The sequence below is a fragment of the Moschus berezovskii genome, chromosome 21 (genome assembly GCF_049115385.1).
Source record: "Moschus berezovskii isolate FMDL1 chromosome 21, NW_MosBer_1.0, whole genome shotgun sequence".
Lineage (NCBI taxonomy): Eukaryota > Metazoa > Chordata > Mammalia > Artiodactyla > Moschidae > Moschus > Moschus berezovskii.
The window spans coordinates 59,706,270-59,722,721 of NC_142480.1; the positions used below are offsets into that span (position 1 = coordinate 59,706,270).

General features: G+C 51.8%; 1 protein-coding gene and 1 long non-coding RNA gene across 4 annotated transcripts in view; one reads left to right on the forward strand and one right to left on the reverse strand.

Annotated features, from left to right (window-relative positions):
• Window positions 1–2,151, reverse strand: part of LOC148774579 (uncharacterized) — a 61,544-nt gene extending 59,393 nt beyond the window's left edge. The window contains exon 1 of the long non-coding RNA XR_016035669.1: window positions 1,619–2,151. This is a non-coding gene — a long non-coding RNA (uncharacterized LOC148774579). The remainder of the gene's footprint in view (window positions 1–1,618) is intronic.
• NR2F2 (nuclear receptor subfamily 2 group F member 2) lies at window positions 375–14,951 on the forward strand. Of its 3 annotated transcripts, none has more exons than XM_088829689.1 (3): window positions 375–769; window positions 8,540–9,067; window positions 11,759–14,951. In XM_088829689.1, exons 1-3 carry the CDS (start codon window positions 727–729, stop codon window positions 12,031–12,033), a joined length of 846 nt encoding a protein of 281 aa, XP_088685815.1. In that variant the 5' UTR covers window positions 375–726; the 3' UTR covers window positions 12,034–14,951. The 3 variants fall into 3 exon arrangements, with proteins under 3 accessions (XP_088685815.1, XP_055273704.1, XP_088685816.1); XM_055417729.2 differs by lacking the exon at window positions 375–769 and adding an exon at window positions 6,290–6,958 and having other exon boundaries at window positions 11,759–14,950; XM_088829690.1 differs by lacking the exon at window positions 375–769 and adding an exon at window positions 6,909–7,032 and having other exon boundaries at window positions 11,759–14,950.
• Window positions 14,952–16,452: the final 1,501 nt, after the last annotated feature.

Here is a 16,452-nt window from a genome sequence, read left to right on the forward strand (position 1 = left end):
TATCTTTGATCCAGGGTGAGGGGAGCCTGTCTGCCAGTCTGTGAGGCTGCTGCTTTTTTCCCCTCCTCTCCCACCTCTGTTTTTTTTCCAACTTGCTTTAGGATTAGACTCCATCCCTTTCGACCCCAAACAGTGGAATTTGGCTGTGCCTTGGGTCGTCTTTGCTCTGCACTATCGCCTATAGTTGCTGGCGGTTTTCTGCTGAGGCTGAGCCGTTAGCCCCAGCCTCCGACTAAACTCATTAAGTTGGGAGATTTTTTTCAATTGGACGGGTGTTTTTAAAGTCTCCTCTTTCCAGCCCCAAACAAGGTGTAACAACGCACTCTTCCTTCTAAGGAATGAGATGAGAGACAAGGATCACTCCAGACATCTCCTACCTACGGTTTGGGGTTTTTTTTCTTAAAGGCGAGGCTTGCATTCCTCAGCAGCTATGTACAAAGCTCCCTGAAACCTCGTCTCTCTAAAGTTACTGAGCAGGGCTTTCCAAGGCTGAGAGCGTCTGATACATGGGGAAGCACTTCCTTGAGGTGGAAGATCTTTCCCTTCACCTTTCCTCTTTTTCCCTGCAGGCTAGTGCCTACTTTTTATCAGTTTGCACAATCGCTTAGATAAACACCGAGGAGGAGATTCTCTTTAATTATCAAAGACACATCTTTTCAGGGGGCCAACAAAGCGGTTTATTTCACCCGCCAAACTAAAGGAGAGTTATTCCTGTTTAGAAGGAAGATGCAAGCGGTTTGGGACCTTGAACAAGGCAAATATGGTTTTGGTATGTTTACTTACAGTATTTTTTTCTCTCTCTCTCTCCTTTCTCACTTTTCTCCTTGTGCTATGTGGGGTTGGGGATGACTTGGGGTTTTTCAAAAAAAAAATCGGATTGCTAACGTGTATGAAATGCCTAGGACTGTGGTTGAAGGGGTTCGGGGAAGGGGAGACAGTCAATTCAATGCATTGCCATATTTTATTACATGTGTGTGGTAGGAGAGGTGGTGGAGGGGGAAGAGGGGGAATATACAATTGCAAAGCTGCCAAAATATGATTAAACCGAAGCGTAAAGACTGCGGTGCCTCCCATCTCCTCAAACTCATTTCCTTCGCTAGAGCAAACTTAAAAGCCAGTCCTTATAAGCGTGTTTTTCCAAGCAACAGACGACTCGGTTTTCTAGCAAGGGAGCTGCTAGGCTCGCACTAAGTGTCAGAATTTACTGTTCGATTTGCCTCGGCGCTGCATTTTGCAACCTTGTGCAACTGACAACCAGCCAGGCAGAGGCAGGGAGGGAGGAAAGCGCTGCCCGGCGCCCTCGGCCGCGGCTCGGGGAGGCGAGCGTTCGGTTAAGCTAGGAGGAGAAGCGCGACGAGAAGGGTACTCACCATCGGGCGGGGTGGTGGAGCTGGCGTGCGAATTTCAGGCAAACGTTTACCTTTTTGCTGTCTATTGCAACCGCGTCGGGCTGACTCAAGCAATTCTGTGCTCTATCCAAAACGTTCAAGGAACGGTTCCTCATTTTTAAAAAGCCAGCGAGAGAGACGACAGAGACAGAGAAAGAAAAAGAGAGGAGGGGGTGAGGGGGACGCACATAAACCCAGTTCAGGAAGGAAAAAAAAAAAAAAATCATCACCTCTCCGCCAGGGAATCGGGAAACGCAGAGGTTGCGAGATCTGAGTCCGGTCCAGCCAAGTCAAAGCCAATTAATTTTAAATCCTGAAGAATTATTCAGATTAAAATGTACAGAAGTTTCATTCTGCTATGCCTACGTGAGCTCAAAGTCGTTTCCCTTTAAGAGCTCTTTTCTTTTAAAGTTGAATTTTAGGCAGCGAGGACTCTTACACTAGGGGGCAGACAGATACTGTACTAGCTCCAATCTTAAGCAATTTTTTCCCTCCCAGCATATGCTCTGATTTAGCACTGTAAATTTTTCAGAGGACCCAACTCTGACAGCCCCTGGTGATTTTCAAAGTACCACAAGCCAGTGGTTAAAAATTGCATTGACTTGGAAGTTCAGAGAGACACAATGGAAGCCCCTTTCCCTATTCACGGAGCTCCAGTGTGGTGGAAGAGAAAAACACACACGGACTAGATTGAGGGGAAGGAGGATTTCAATGAATCCTGGTGGACAGAACTGGTTTCTACTGAGTTCAGAGTTAAACTCAGCATTTGCTGGGGTCTGTATTCATATTGTGATTTAATTTGTGGAAATTACAGGCACTTTCTGCAAGAAAATCATATTCCTGGGTGGGTTTGTTTTTTTTTCCCCTACAGTTAAACAAATGTTTTTTCAACTTTCTCTGGCCAAATTTAAGTTTGCCATTCTTCTCATTAAAATAAATTTACATCTGCAATAAAAGACTGGGCTGGATTTTAAAAAAATAACAACATATTGATATTTATCTTTTAGCCTTAGAGCTGTTTTATTCAAAGAATATGAGCATCTCTGAAGAAGACATTTTAAAACCTGCTCCCTTCTTTTTCATTCTCAGTCTGCAATCTCCTCTCTTCTTCTATACAATAAAATTAACTGCAATTGATAGTCATATTTTTGTTTTTGGCTTTTTAACAGCACCCCCATAACTGCATGAGTCCTAAGATACAGAGTAAAACGCCTCTGACTCTATAGCAGCCCTGGGGTTGTATGCCTAGCAGACTCCAGAGCTGCTGAAGATAGTTGGGAAATCCTTCATTTAAAATCTGAGGCCATCAGAGCGTACTTCAAATACCAAAAATCTCAAAGTGGACGGGGGAACTCTTGCTCCTCAAAATTTTCCCACTGCATATTTGTAGAAGGTTATCTTGCCATAGAAATGCCTGCACCCAAGAGGCGCGTTTAGGGTTTCTCTGTAATCAATTATTCTTATCTTCTATTAAATTGAGATAAGGATGCCCATTAGATTTTCTATCTCAACCCCAGCCCTACCACATCTTTGCTGAGTTTGCCCCTAATCTACTGACATCTGTAGCATTAGGCAATTCCTCCTTGAATCACAGAGATTGAAAAGAAAAAGAAGAAAAAAGACACAACCTTCTCTGAAATTATTTCTTTTCCATCCTTCTTTTCCTCTTTAGGAGAAAATTATATTGTATCTATAATCAACCTGAAATTTGCTGCCTGGCTTTGCTCTACGGCAATCTCATTACACACCAGGTTCATGATAGTTCAGTGTCCACTGGAGGTTAAAAAAAGAAAAAAAAAAAAACTTCCAAATAATCCCAGCACCTGCAGCTTTAGTGAAATACCTGATTTCAGCGGAGAAAGGGTGAGGGCTAAGGTTTCAAGAATGAAGCAAGGAGAATCTTTCCTGCCCTAAACCCAAGCCCCTTTCTGCCTACATCTTCCTTTAGTTCTTACCTCCTATTCTGCCGGTGTGTGTAAAGGGTATTGAATACAGAGTACAATCTACACATGTCAATTATTTGTACAATTTATTTTTTTTAATTCTTCATTGCCTCGATTTCTAAAACTATCAAGGATGCTTTCCTGTGGTCATTAATTTACTCTTTAAGTGTGTTTATGTTTCCTGAAGCTCAGCATGCTTTGTGTAAAATATCTTAATTGTTCATAAACCTGGTTGGATTACCAGTCCATAAATTTTTCTTCGTGCAAAGACTGTATGATAGAGTCGCAGTTTTGTTTTATAAATGTTGAATAGTCATGATCCACTAGCTGGTCAAAAGCGAACAGAAAGATTACTGCGTTGGAATATGATGTGTTCTGGGGGACAATTCTAGATGTTTGATGTTTAAAACTAAGTGCTCCAGAATTCAGAGATACAACGGGCTTGATGATTTCTAGCACATTGAGCAGAATGGCACAGGCAATGAAGTTGTTCTCATTGCAGCGGATCTCTTGAGGTAGAATATGGCTTGTGCAGTGATTCCTGTGAATTGTACTTGTATTGCCAATTTGGGGCAGAATCTGTGTGTGTGTTTGAATGACTGTATGAATGCTTAAAAGGAACTTGAGGAACAATGAAGTCCTACTCAACTGTTCTATGACCTAGGAGCATAGTCGCTGAAGTCTTTGTCTGTGTACGTTGACAAATGTGCATCTGATACATGTGCGCTTACATGTGTGTACAGAGGGTACGCACAAGGGACGCTGGAGGCTGCCTCCACTTGTCCATCAGCCGGCAGAAAGGTCTTTTCACCTCTCCCCACGACTGGGTGTGTGGCAGGACGCTCGCTGGCTTGGGAGTTAGCTGAAACTAAGGAGAGAGAATAAAGTTGAAGAAAATTGATTTTAATTGCGTCATGACAATGAGATGAAGTCTACTTCGGCTTCTCAGCATCTGAGATGCTTTATTTGAGCAATTAAAATGTCAGGCCACATACCTGTGAAAAGTTAACCCTACATAGACAAAAAAAAAAAGAAGAGCCACTGAACGACTCTTTTTCTTTAAAAAAGAAAGAAAGAAAAAGAACCACCAAACCAAGCAAGTGATCAGACTTGAGTAAGGGAAGGGTCTACCATGCACCCGGATTTGACCAAATGGTTCGTTTGGAAAATGCCTGTCAGCTGGGCTCTAGGTACCTTCCCATCCTCACCCCCTACCCCTCTGCAAAGAAACCGGACAACTTTTCTCTTTCTCTGGCACCGCGGGCACCAAGATGCGCCGGGAGTCCCGGGTGGTGCGCGAGCTGCGGATCCGGTGGCATTGCCAAGTTGCGAGAATCGAAGTCCCCGATTCCATCCAAAGCCTCTCGCGGAGCCTTTAAGAGGCGTCGTTCCGTGCGCGCAGCGCTCCTCTCCCCGCCGGGGCGGAAACCTCGGATGCGGGGTGCGCAGAGCGCGGTGGCCGCGCGCCCGGGGACGGCGCGGGCCCATCCCCCGCCTGGCTGCGGCGGGGGCACCGCCGCCCGCGCCCCGCCCCCCAGCCCTCGCCCCCCAGCCCTCGCCCCCCGAGCGCCCGGAGCCCCGGCCGCGACGCCGCTCGCGCTAGGACCGGGCTGCGCCCGCGGCCGCCATGGCGGGGCCGCCGCGCTCCGGCCAATGACGGCGAGGGGGCGGCGCGCGCGCGCCTGGCCAGGCCAACCCCGGCGGCTGCCTTATAAGGCGCGCCGTCGCCATGGCAACGTGCGCTAAGTTGCAGCAGTCGTGTCAAAGTTCACTATATAGAGAGCTCAGTGAGCTGATCGCGGAGAAGCCACTTCTGCCAGCCCCGGCGCCTATAAATCGCATTCCCTCCCGCGCCCCCCTTTTTAGCATATTTGATCACTTTGATTCTCTGTTCTTTTCTCTCCGCGGTGTGTGTGTGCGTGCGCGCGTGTGTGTTTTCTCGTCCTCCTCCTCCTCTCCCCGAGTTGCCTTCTTTCTCCGGGTGCCGTGCTGCCTTTTTTCCCCTCTTTCATTCTTTCTCTCCGTCTCTTTCTCCCCCCTCTGCGCACGAAGGATGTGCTTCTAGGTGGTGATCTGCCCTCCTCTCTCTCTTTTATCATTTCTCCCCCGCCGCCGGCGAGTTGACTCTTTCCCTATGTGTGTGAGGCGGCTCCGGCGGCAGCAGCAGCGGCTCCGGCGGCGGCAGCAGCGGCAGCAGCGGCAGAGGCTTCAGCGGCGGCGGCGGCGCTAGACGCGGCGGCTCCGGGCCCGACCCGGCGGCTTCGGCGGCGGCGGCGGCGGCGGCTCCGGCTCCGGCTCCGGCGGCGGCGGCGGCCCAAGCGGCCCGCGGGGAGCAGCGAGCGGCCTCTATCCGGCGAAAGCGGGCGGCGGCGGCCGGAGCGAGCGAGGCGCGCGCCGGGGCGCCCGGGGCAGGCGGCGGCCCAGCGCCGGGACGACGCCGCGCAGCGCCCGACGCGGACCACTTTCATGCTGATTCCCCTGGACCCGGGCAGCGCTCCGGCCACTCCGCGGGCCGCCGGCCTCCGCCCCGGCCTGCCTGGCTCTCTGGGCGCGCCCGAGACCGGCGCCTCTGCTCTCCGAGTCCTCCCGATTTCGATGGCTTTCCTGAATGGCTGACTGTGGGCTGCCCTGGACTTGGCCCCCGGACAGTCGCCTCTCCTCCTCCTCCTCCTCCTCCTCCTCCAACTCCTCGGCTACACACCAGCTCTGAGAGCGAGAAAGTGAACGAGAGAGGGAGGGAGAGCGAGGAAGATCTTTGGAGATTTTTTTTTTTTTTTTTTGCCTCCTACTTCTGTCTTGAAGCCAGACAATCGACTTGCAGCTCTCCCTCCCCTCCCTCCCTCTCTCTCTCCACGTTCTGCTCCCACTTGCTCTCCCCCGGCCCCATCCCCTCCCCTCCCCGGCGGAAAGCCCCCCGAAAGCAACAAAGCTGAGCCGAGAGAAACAAACAAAACAAACACACCGGGCCAGACGAGCCATCGACAAAACTTTGCAAAAGCAGAAACAAAAAAGGAAAAACTAACCAACCTCAACCAACCAGCCCCCCCGAGCCACCCGGGGCGCCCTCCCGCGCCCTCTCGCACCCTTTGCACACACAAAAGGCGGCGCGCCGGAGCCCGAGACCCGGGAGCCCGCCGCCGCCCGCAGCCAGGGGAGCAGGAAGTCCGGACGCGGCCCCCATAGATATGGCAATGGTAGTCAGCACGTGGCGCGACCCCCAGGACGAGGTGCCCGGCTCTCAGGGCAGCCAGGCCTCGCAGGCGCCGCCCGTGCCCGGCCCGCCGCCCGGCGCCCCGCACACGCCACAGACGCCCGGCCAAGGGGGCCCGGCCAGCACGCCGGCCCAGACGGCAGCCGGCGGCCAGGGCGGCCCCGGCGGGCCGGGCGGCGACAAGCAGCAGCAGCAGCAGCACATCGAGTGCGTGGTGTGCGGGGACAAGTCGAGCGGCAAGCACTACGGCCAGTTCACGTGCGAGGGCTGCAAGAGCTTCTTCAAGCGCAGCGTGCGGAGGAACCTGAGCTACACGTGCCGCGCCAACCGGAACTGTCCCATCGACCAGCACCACCGGAACCAGTGCCAGTACTGCCGCCTCAAAAAGTGCCTCAAAGTGGGCATGAGGCGGGAAGGTATCGGCCTCTCCTTTCTCCTCCCCCCGCCCGCGGTCCCGGGGCCCTGGGTGCGTTTGGCTAGCCTGCTCCGGGTAAGGACGCAGACGCCCCGAGCTCTTCTCCTCGCATTGCAGCTGAAAGGGGTTTTTATACTAGAAGCAAGTTCTGCAGTGGAACCCAGACCCCCCCAAATCCGCATGCTTTGCCGACTGATTTCCTCAACTCTCTCCGGGCTGTTTTCATTTCCTTTGCATTGATGGCCAGTTCATCCGAGTTCGCCTTTCTGCAAGGGACTGGGGAGGAGGAGGTGGTGGCGGTTTTAAAGCCTGGTTTACTTCTCTTTCCTCTCCGTCTCTCTCTCCTTGTTTTCCCTGCATGTTCAACATATGTCCCTCCTCCCCACCCCTCTCCCCAGCCCCCACCCTCTCAAAAAAAAATCAACCTGAGATTGTACTTTTCGTACAGGAGGTTCAAATTACAAATGGCAATTTTATGCACTTCGCCGTATTAACGCTGCCGCCCGGGCAGCGCTCATGTGACCCTCCGTGGATTAACATTCGGCTAAAAAAAAAATACCTCTGTTTTCTTTTTTCCTTTCACTTTTGAAAGGAGGAGAGCGCGATAGGGAGTAGGAGCAGGGTGGGCGAGGGGCCTGGGGCGGCTGCTTTCGCTCTGCGCGAGTTGGGTCTTTGTGATATGAAATTCGCCGAGCGCCGCGAGCCCTGCTCGGCCAATGGCGCGCTCAGCGCCGGGCGCGGGCTCCGGGGTGCGGCGAGCGAACGCCCGGGTTTCTTTGTGTTTCTGCGAGAGCTACTCTCCCCGTCCGGCGTCAGATAACCGCTCGTGCCCGAGCTGGATGGCCCTCCCCGGCCCTCCCGGGCGGCGCTGCTGCCGGCCGCCCGCTCCCCGCCTCTCGCCCGGCTTCCTCTCGCCTCGGCCGGCCTGTCTCTCCGCCCTCTCTCTTCCTGCGAGCACACCGAGTCGGCCGCCGCCAGACCTTGGCTCTCGGCTCGCCTCTCGCCAGGGGTGGCCCGCGGGGCCGGGGCTGCGGGCTTGGGGGGATGGGGGTATGGAGAGCGGTGCTGGGGTGGCTACAGGCCGTCCGGGGTGAAGCTCCTTGGTGTCTTTTGCAAAAGCGTCTACCCCTCCCCCTAGCCTCGGGCCCCCCCATCCCGCGCTCCTTCTCCTCCAATCAATAAAAAAAATATCAGCCGTTTAGCAGTAAAAGAAGATGCCCCCCACAATGCTCCATCCCTCCCACCGTGCCGGGCACCCCGAGGCAAAGTGGTCCATGCTGGGTGCTCGGCCTCCCGGCCCGGAGCGGGCCTCTGAGGCCAGTGGGCCGCCTTGATCGCCGGAGCTGGCCTGGGTGGTGGTCGGAGGAGAGGGCGGCCGGGCTCCCGGCGCCCCTCGGGTCGGTGGCCCTGGCTCGCGGGTGAGAGAGGGGCAGGCCTGCGAGTTCCTGCGCCGCGCGGAGTCAGGGTCGGGGTCGGGGGTTTGGGGGGGCTAGTGGGGGCGGGCTTGGAGCTGACCCTGCCGGGGAAGCAGGGGGGACGAGGCTGGGCATTAACGGCGGAGTGTCTCCTTTCCTCCCCGCAGCCGTCCAGAGGGGCAGGATGCCGCCCACCCAGCCAAGCCACGGGCAGTTCGCGCTGACCAACGGGGACCCCCTCAACTGCCACTCCTACCTGTCCGGATATATTTCCCTGCTGCTGCGCGCGGAGCCCTACCCCACGTCGCGCTTCGGCAGCCAGTGCATGCAGCCCAACAACATCATGGGCATCGAGAACATTTGCGAACTGGCAGCGCGGATGCTCTTCAGCGCCGTCGAGTGGGCCCGGAACATCCCCTTCTTCCCCGACCTGCAGATCACCGACCAGGTGGCCCTGCTCCGCCTCACCTGGAGCGAGCTGTTCGTTCTGAACGCGGCCCAGTGCTCCATGCCCCTCCACGTCGCCCCGCTCCTGGCCGCCGCCGGCCTCCACGCCTCGCCCATGTCCGCCGACCGGGTGGTCGCCTTTATGGACCACATACGGATCTTCCAAGAGCAAGTGGAGAAGCTAAAAGCGCTGCACGTCGACTCCGCCGAGTACAGCTGCCTCAAGGCCATAGTCCTGTTCACCTCAGGTAGGAAGGAACCCTGCTCTCTCGGGCCTCCGGGCTCCTAGTTCAGAGTTAGGGCCTAAAACTCTTGGGAGCCCCCAGAGCCGGCCCAGGCCACACTGTCGAGGGAAACTTGGAATGGGAACTCTGCCTAGCGGTGGGGCCCCGGCAGGCCTGTTCTGGGGAGAGGAGAGGAAGGCTGGGCCACGGGAAGGATGCTTCAGACTGTTGACTCTTTCAAAATGGGCCATGGGGAAGCCTCGCAGGCCTGTTGCCCTTCCGCCAGACTAGGATGCACGCTCCTGTTCCCTCCCTCACCTCAGGCACTCTGGGCCGGCTGAGGAATCTTCTCTACCCCCATGTCTGCTCTGTCACCTGGGCTGAGCCTCCGGGAGATGCCTGTAGGCGCTGGAACAGTCCTGGTATCAGCCCCTCAGGGGAAGGTTTGCCCGCAGCGGGAGGGGGAAAAGTTTGCCTGCTAACTCAGTGCGAGTTGGAGCTCCAGGCCCCGCCAACCTGAGGGCAGCAATTTTCAAAAGCATATTTTTTATTAAAACAATGCAGACTGTCCAGAGAGGGGAAAGAGCTGTCAGGAAGGGGCAGGAGGAAGAAAGGGGCCATCATCGCTCTTCAGAATGTCTGCAGGGGGTTCAAGACTCAGGCCTGTCGCTTCCCCTGCCCAGGCAAACACTTAAGGCAATTTTTAAACACGCAAAGTGTGTGCCAACTTGGGCTGGATATGAGTGTTGCCAGAGATGTAAAACCATCAGTGACTGCTTATGAAATCTAATTAGTTTGCAGGTAGTTTAAGCTGTGTGAGTAATAGATCTAATATTAATTAACTCTGGAGGTCAAATGATCATGGAAGGTGTCTGGCTTACCACTTTGGGCCACACCTGAGCCTTTTGGCTGGCCCCCCAGACTGAGTTCAGCAGAGCCCAGGTGTGTGGAAATCACCCCTTCCACATGCTTGTTCCGAGTTGTCAGCTGACCCCCTTTGTCACGGCTGAGAGAGGAAGGGGGCTCCCAGTTCAAGATAACAAAATTTGGACCTGGGTAGGGCTTGGAACCTAGACATCCACTGCAGGTTTTGCAGCTTGTAATCCGGACACCAGGAGAGCTGAGGAGTGCCTGTAGCAGACAAAAAGATCCAGTCTCTTCCTTATTGTTCCAAGGAAATCTGGGGACCCAAGTCTTGAGCTGAGTCTGTTGTAGATTCTGAGTCTTTAACACACTTTCTTTTATATACTGCTGCTTTTTACATAAAATCCACCCCATCCACTGCCACCCCCAAATTCTGTCTGTGAAAGTCCTTAGGTAATCAATTAAAGGGCAGTGTCTGGGCAAGGAAGGGCTGTATGCAGAGGCTTGGATCTGGGTGATTTTTCTCGGGGGACCTGTCACAACTAGAGCAGTTGCCTGATGCAAATGTACAGACAGGATCGTCCCCTAACCCAGAGTCACCTTCAACCCTTCCTGCAACCCAGCACCCAGCCCATGTTCCCAGACCATCCGGGCGGTGGTTCCTTTCTTGAGCTCATTGTTAGCTCTTAGAGGTACCTTAGTCTTCCAAGGAAAGAAATGCCTGATACTCTTGTAACAGTTTAATTTATTAGTGTTTGTAAAATGTAGAGGCCTGTGTGGAGAATGCAGATGGCCTCACAGAGAGATAAAGGTCCTTGTTATCTGATTCTGAGAGACAGTGCGCTTGCGGAGTGAAGGAGTCCAATGCAAACAGATCTTTTAATTTCTGATCACAGACACCTATGCATTCTGTAGACATGCAGAGCCCTAGCTCCACACATGAGGAGGTTGTATGTGTATTCTGGTTCTTGGGGTGGACGCAGTTTTTGAATATCTGCTTTAAGGATTGACAATATGCATGTGTTAGCCCCAGTCTTGCCTGAGGAGCCCCCAGAGGTCAGGTCACAACCTGCACCGCCTTCACTGAGAAGCCTCTCATTTCAAAGGCACTTATTGTATTTTCACATATCCGAAAAAGAAACGTGTTTTCCTGAAGATAACGGGGAGGGGGTTTCTTCTCGGAGGGACCTGAGAAAAAAAAAAATCAGGGGGTGGGTAGGAGAAAAAGGGAGAGAGAAGAAAAGGAGGGAAAAGAAACAGCTCAAATGAACAGAGAGATCACAGTTTGCATGGCTGCCCTTCAATAGGCTAAACTGACAAGATCAGTTTTAAAGGGCCACTTAAATCAGTTTCAAAGACTGGAGAAAAATGAGTCGCCCTCTTTGGGGAGACTCTGAGGCTGGGTCGTGAGCGCCATTACCCTGGGCTGGGCCAGGTTGTTGCCCACCCCCCCCCCATATAATTATAAGCCAAACTATTATTTACAGAGGAGGAGGGGCGGGGCACTGGTAGTTTTGGTTTCATGTGTTTGTCAGTCTGTTTACTGACCTGAGCTAGATTCACCCAGTGCACTTTGCTTGGGCCTCCCGGCCACCAAGCCTGAGGACTGGGACATAGAAAGCCTGCAGTGCCTGCCCTGAGTTGTGTTGTTTTAAAGCTAGTATCCCAGGACCGTCTCACTCGGTTCCCCCCACCCCAGCTCCCAAGTCCGTAGGCATTTGCTCCAGCTCCGGTTGGGGCAGTTTGACAGAGCACTGTACACACACTTCATGTGACCCATTTCAAACCTCTTAATCTGATGACTGAATTCTTCGTCGTCGTCTTCTTTTTTTTTTTTAAACTTTCTTCCAGATGCCTGTGGTCTCTCTGATGTAGCCCATGTGGAAAGCTTGCAGGAAAAGTCCCAGTGTGCTTTGGAAGAATACGTTAGGAGCCAGTACCCCAACCAACCAACACGATTCGGAAAGCTTTTGCTTCGCCTCCCTTCCCTCCGCACGGTCTCCTCCTCAGTCATAGAGCAATTGTTTTTCGTCCGTTTGGTAGGTAAAACCCCCATCGAAACCCTCATCCGGGATATGTTACTGTCTGGCAGCAGTTTTAACTGGCCGTATATGGCAATTCAATAAATAAATCAATCAAAATAAGAAGGGGGAGTGAAACAGAGAGAAAGAAAAGGCAAAAGACTGGTTTGTTTGCTTAAATTCCTTCTGTTAAGAAAGGATATAAAAGGATGTTACAAGTTTGCTAAAAGAAGAGAGGGGAAGAATTTAATGGACTGTGAATTTCCAAAAAAAAAGACTGTCGAATGAACTTTTACAGAATGCATTAAAAAAAAAAAAACTCCTGTGTCGGTCAGAACAACTTGCTACTTATCATTTTTGTATAAAAAGGAAATTAGTCTTTTTTCTTTTTTTTGGTAAATTTTGGAAAAATATTGCTAAAAGTGCATTTAAGGAGATTGGGAGAAAATTAGCAGAATGGAGAAAGTCTTTTTTTTTTTCCAAATTATTAATTGTCCTGTGTCTATGTACCTCTAGCTGTTCTTTTTTGTACTTTTCTGGTTCCAAACCAGTTTATTCTGTGGTTCTATAATAAGTTTTGATATAATCTTGGCTTCTTAAAAACTGTGTATCCTTAAAATATATGTTCTGCAAGAATTAAAACTGAGTCCATGAAAATATCATAGGAAGACATAAAACTTTAAAAGGCAACTCAAAGATGATGGAAACGCACTTACAAGTGGTGACCAAAAATTTTAGATGAAGTTGAGCACTCTAATTTGAGAACTGGAGGAACCACATACAACACTTAAAAACTTCCCTTACGCTGACCCAGCCCACCCCCCCCCCCAAAAGACACCATGACAAACCTAGCTTTTTAAAAATATTTTAAGAAAGAGAATGAACTGTGGAATTTATTGGCAGCCAAGGAATGTGTCCAAGACACATGCTGAGGTTTTGAATAAAAAGTGAACTTTTGTAATTTGAATTGGGTCCCGCTTAGTTCTTGAATTGTTATGAAAATCCTATATCTGTTTGTATATTTGCAAACCCTTTGTATTATAATTGTTGATATTTTCCCTTTTTAAAAAATACCATTGAAATCAGCATGACAAAATAACACTGTTGGCACTTATAGGTAACGTGATTGATTCAGTATCTTAGAGTTTACAGTTTGTGTTTTTAAAAAAAAACTGAAGGTTTTTTTTTTTAAGTGCAACATTTCTGTATACTGTAAAAGTTATAATAACTGAACTGTTTGGTCGAGTCTTTGTGTGTTATATTCCAAGGAAATTGAAAGTATTCAGAAATTAAAATATTATTTGATATCTGAAACCTGTTTGGCTGTCCCCACTGTCTTTCCATCGAGAAGCCCCTGTGAGCTAGCTCTCTCTGAGCTGGGCCAGGGTCTCTATTTGTTCACTTCCCTCAGCCAGTTTGTTCAAAGGTAGACTAGTGTATTTGCCTGTTTAATTTGGGTGTGATGGGGTGGGGGGAGCTGAAGTTAATGGTTTATCTATGGTTTAGGAAGTACCATACTGATATAGTAAACCACCCCCATTCACCTAATCCTTCTTTTAATTAAAAATGGATTTTCCAGGAAAAAAAAAAAAGGCCCTTATATTTGTCACACTTAAGTGCCTGCTTAGGGAAGGTATTGTGAAAAGTATTAGAAATCTTAAGATCAGTATCTATTTTATGATCAGGAAAAAATACTGTTTTGTACATTTCTGACAGTTATGCAGAAGACGGTTCAAGCAAGCTAATCCAGCCTTGTCAATAGAAGGCAGTTGTTTGCAATGAGTTTTTCCTTAAGTAGGTGTGATTTTAAAAAATACTCTGTGATTCTCATCTAGGGTGGTTGTTGAGAGGATTTCAAATTCAGTGATGTAGCTTAGAGTGGCTGAAGGGTTTATTTTTTATGTGTATATGATAACTTGCAGTTGGCCTGCCTTCCCCTCCCCCCTGTACGTTCCTTCTGTGAGAGCATGACCACAGGTCAAGGGAATCTTTTCCATTGGAGTTCTGTACATAAAAACACAGAGACATTCTGACATTTCAAATTGTGTAGATACAATCTGTACTACTCTTGGGATCCTTTGTCCTTAAAAGCCAAATTAAGAAAAAGAAGAGAAAGAAAGAAGGAAACTTTATAGGGTGTGTGGATTTGGAAGTATTAACTATTTTGTTTTGGAGGTTTGTTTGTTTCTTTTCCCTCTTTCTCTTTTCCTGGTTTGAAGGAAGCTCAGTGTGTGGGAGCTTGCAATTTTTGTTCTTACTGAGGCTTTGCAGCACCCACACCACCATCATACATCACTGTGTTGTGGTTTGATTTTAAAAGGGGGTGGTGGGTAAGGGGATGTGAAAGAAAAGGGATCATTTTGTAAAGTGTATTAAACTTTGATACTCAGTTCCAGTCCATACATGTAGACCAGAAAAATCTGACTTGTGCATCTGAGCAGAGTTCTCCCTCTGACCCTCAGCTTCTTTCTGTAGATATATACATACATAAATCTAAGTATGTTCTTATGACAGAACATTGCTGACCTCTAGATTGAGGTTTCGTAGATTGTTGTTTATTTTCTCCTCTTGCAAGTGCTATCCATGTGAGTGTGTGAAGTTTTCTCTAATAAGTAAAACACAGGCCCTTTGCCTTGTTTGTTTTGTGTTAGTTTATTGTAAACAGCCATTTGTTGTAAATTATTATTGGCATTAAATTATAATTTATGATTTTCAAAGCAAAAGACAGTCCCTGTTTTATTCTGCTTTAAGCATGTGTTCTAGACGTTGGAAATCTCTCTCTCACTCTAAGTTTCAGCAATGTAGCTTGGGATCTGCGAGGCAGAAAAACAGGACCCAAAATTTTTCAAACGGTTAAAACAAAACCCCTTGTATATGTTTAGAGTGGCCGGAGGAGGATCTGTTTAGAGTCTTGAGTTTGGTTTAAGTTTATAGCATTTAAAGAAAGTTTTTCTTTTCACGCTGAGTTAGAACAAAAGATCTTTGCTGCGACTGAATTGGACAAAAGACGAGGGCTGGGACCCAGCTAGTGCGTTCTGTGTGAAATTGACGAGATCTTTTTTAAAAAGCTGCTAAACATGGCGACTCTTTCCCTTTAAGTGTCTCTTTTTCCTTGCTTTTTTTTTTTTCTCTCCCCCCCCCCCCAATCTGATCTGAGCTCGCTTTATTTCTTTTCCCAAGCCCGTTGCCCCTCCTCCTGTTGGCGCTCGGGGGTGGGGGGTGTGTGAGAGAACCCAGTTAGACGCGAAACGCAACAATGGTCCGAGGAGAGAGAGAGAGAAAGGGGCGACCGCGGCTGCTCGCCACTTTCAAACACACCCGGGGGCAGAGCGAGCTGGGGAGGGGAGTGGCGACGGTGCTGGAGGGGGTGGGAGGCGGAATCCCAGCCCGTGCGCTCGGCTCGCGCTCGCCCGGCCTCGGCCCCGGAGCAGCGAGTTCTCGCCGGGGGCCGGCGCTCAAAGTTCGCCGGGGCGCCCGGGGCCGGCCTCGCGGAGCCGGGGCGCCGGGGCGAGCATCCGGCCGGGGCCCGCGGCCGCCGCGTCAGTGCCCCGCGGAAGGCCCGGGTGCCGGGCGCGCCGGGCCGCCCTCCCGGGACGCGCGCGAGGCGGCGGGCGGCGCGCGCGCGAGGCTCGGCCGCGGAGCCCCGCTCCCGACTGGGTCCTGCGAGCGGAGCCAACATGGCGTCTCCCAGCGCGCCGCGAGCGCCGGGCTGCCAGGCGCGGCGGGGCCGGCTAATGGGAAACACATTGGGCATCCGAAAGTGGGGGGGGGGGAACGGGCCGGGGGTGGGCGGCTAGAGGCCGCTGCTTCTGCAGGCAGAGAGCCCTCTGTTCAAACTCCCTGGCGAGGCAGTGCGGGCCTCGGTGGTGCCTGTCGTTAGAGCGGCAGAAGTGCGAGGGGACACGCTGGAGACGCGGCGGCCCCTTCTGCCGCCGCCCCCCGCCCCTCATGGCCGGGAGAGGTTATTCCAGGTCTCCCCTCAGCGAGAACCGAGTGAGGGAAAGTCGGCCTCCGCAACCGCTGGGCTTCAATGAGCGGTGGAGGGGGAGGGGGCGAGGCCACAGGAGCAGACCTCGGTCAGTCGCCGCGCTGGTTCATGCAGGGGCTGCAGCTGGGGGTCGTCCGGCGAGCCCCTCCGAGTTGGTGGGGTGGGAGGCCGGGATGATGCAGTGTGGGGACCGGTCGGCCATCCCCCCCCCCAACCCGCAGGACGTGGGCACAGCTAACTTGCTGCTTCAGTGGCAAACTTGGAGGAAAGGGGGCTTTACGGGTGGAGGGCTGCCCGGGGGCGCTCTGGGGCGGGGGGCGCAGGCCCTAGAAGTGCACGAGCCAGCGTGGACGGCGCCCCTGACAGGAGCGCTTCTGCAGTGGCGGGGCGGGGGGGGGGGGAATCTCTTTTATCGAACAGGTTTGAGAGCAGGGGAGGTCGGCCGTGGGACAGATCCGGCCGCCCATAGAGGGTCTCCTGAGGGCCTCTGCAGAGACTGTGGCTTGGGCCCGGACTGAGCTCTCCGCCAACCGGGG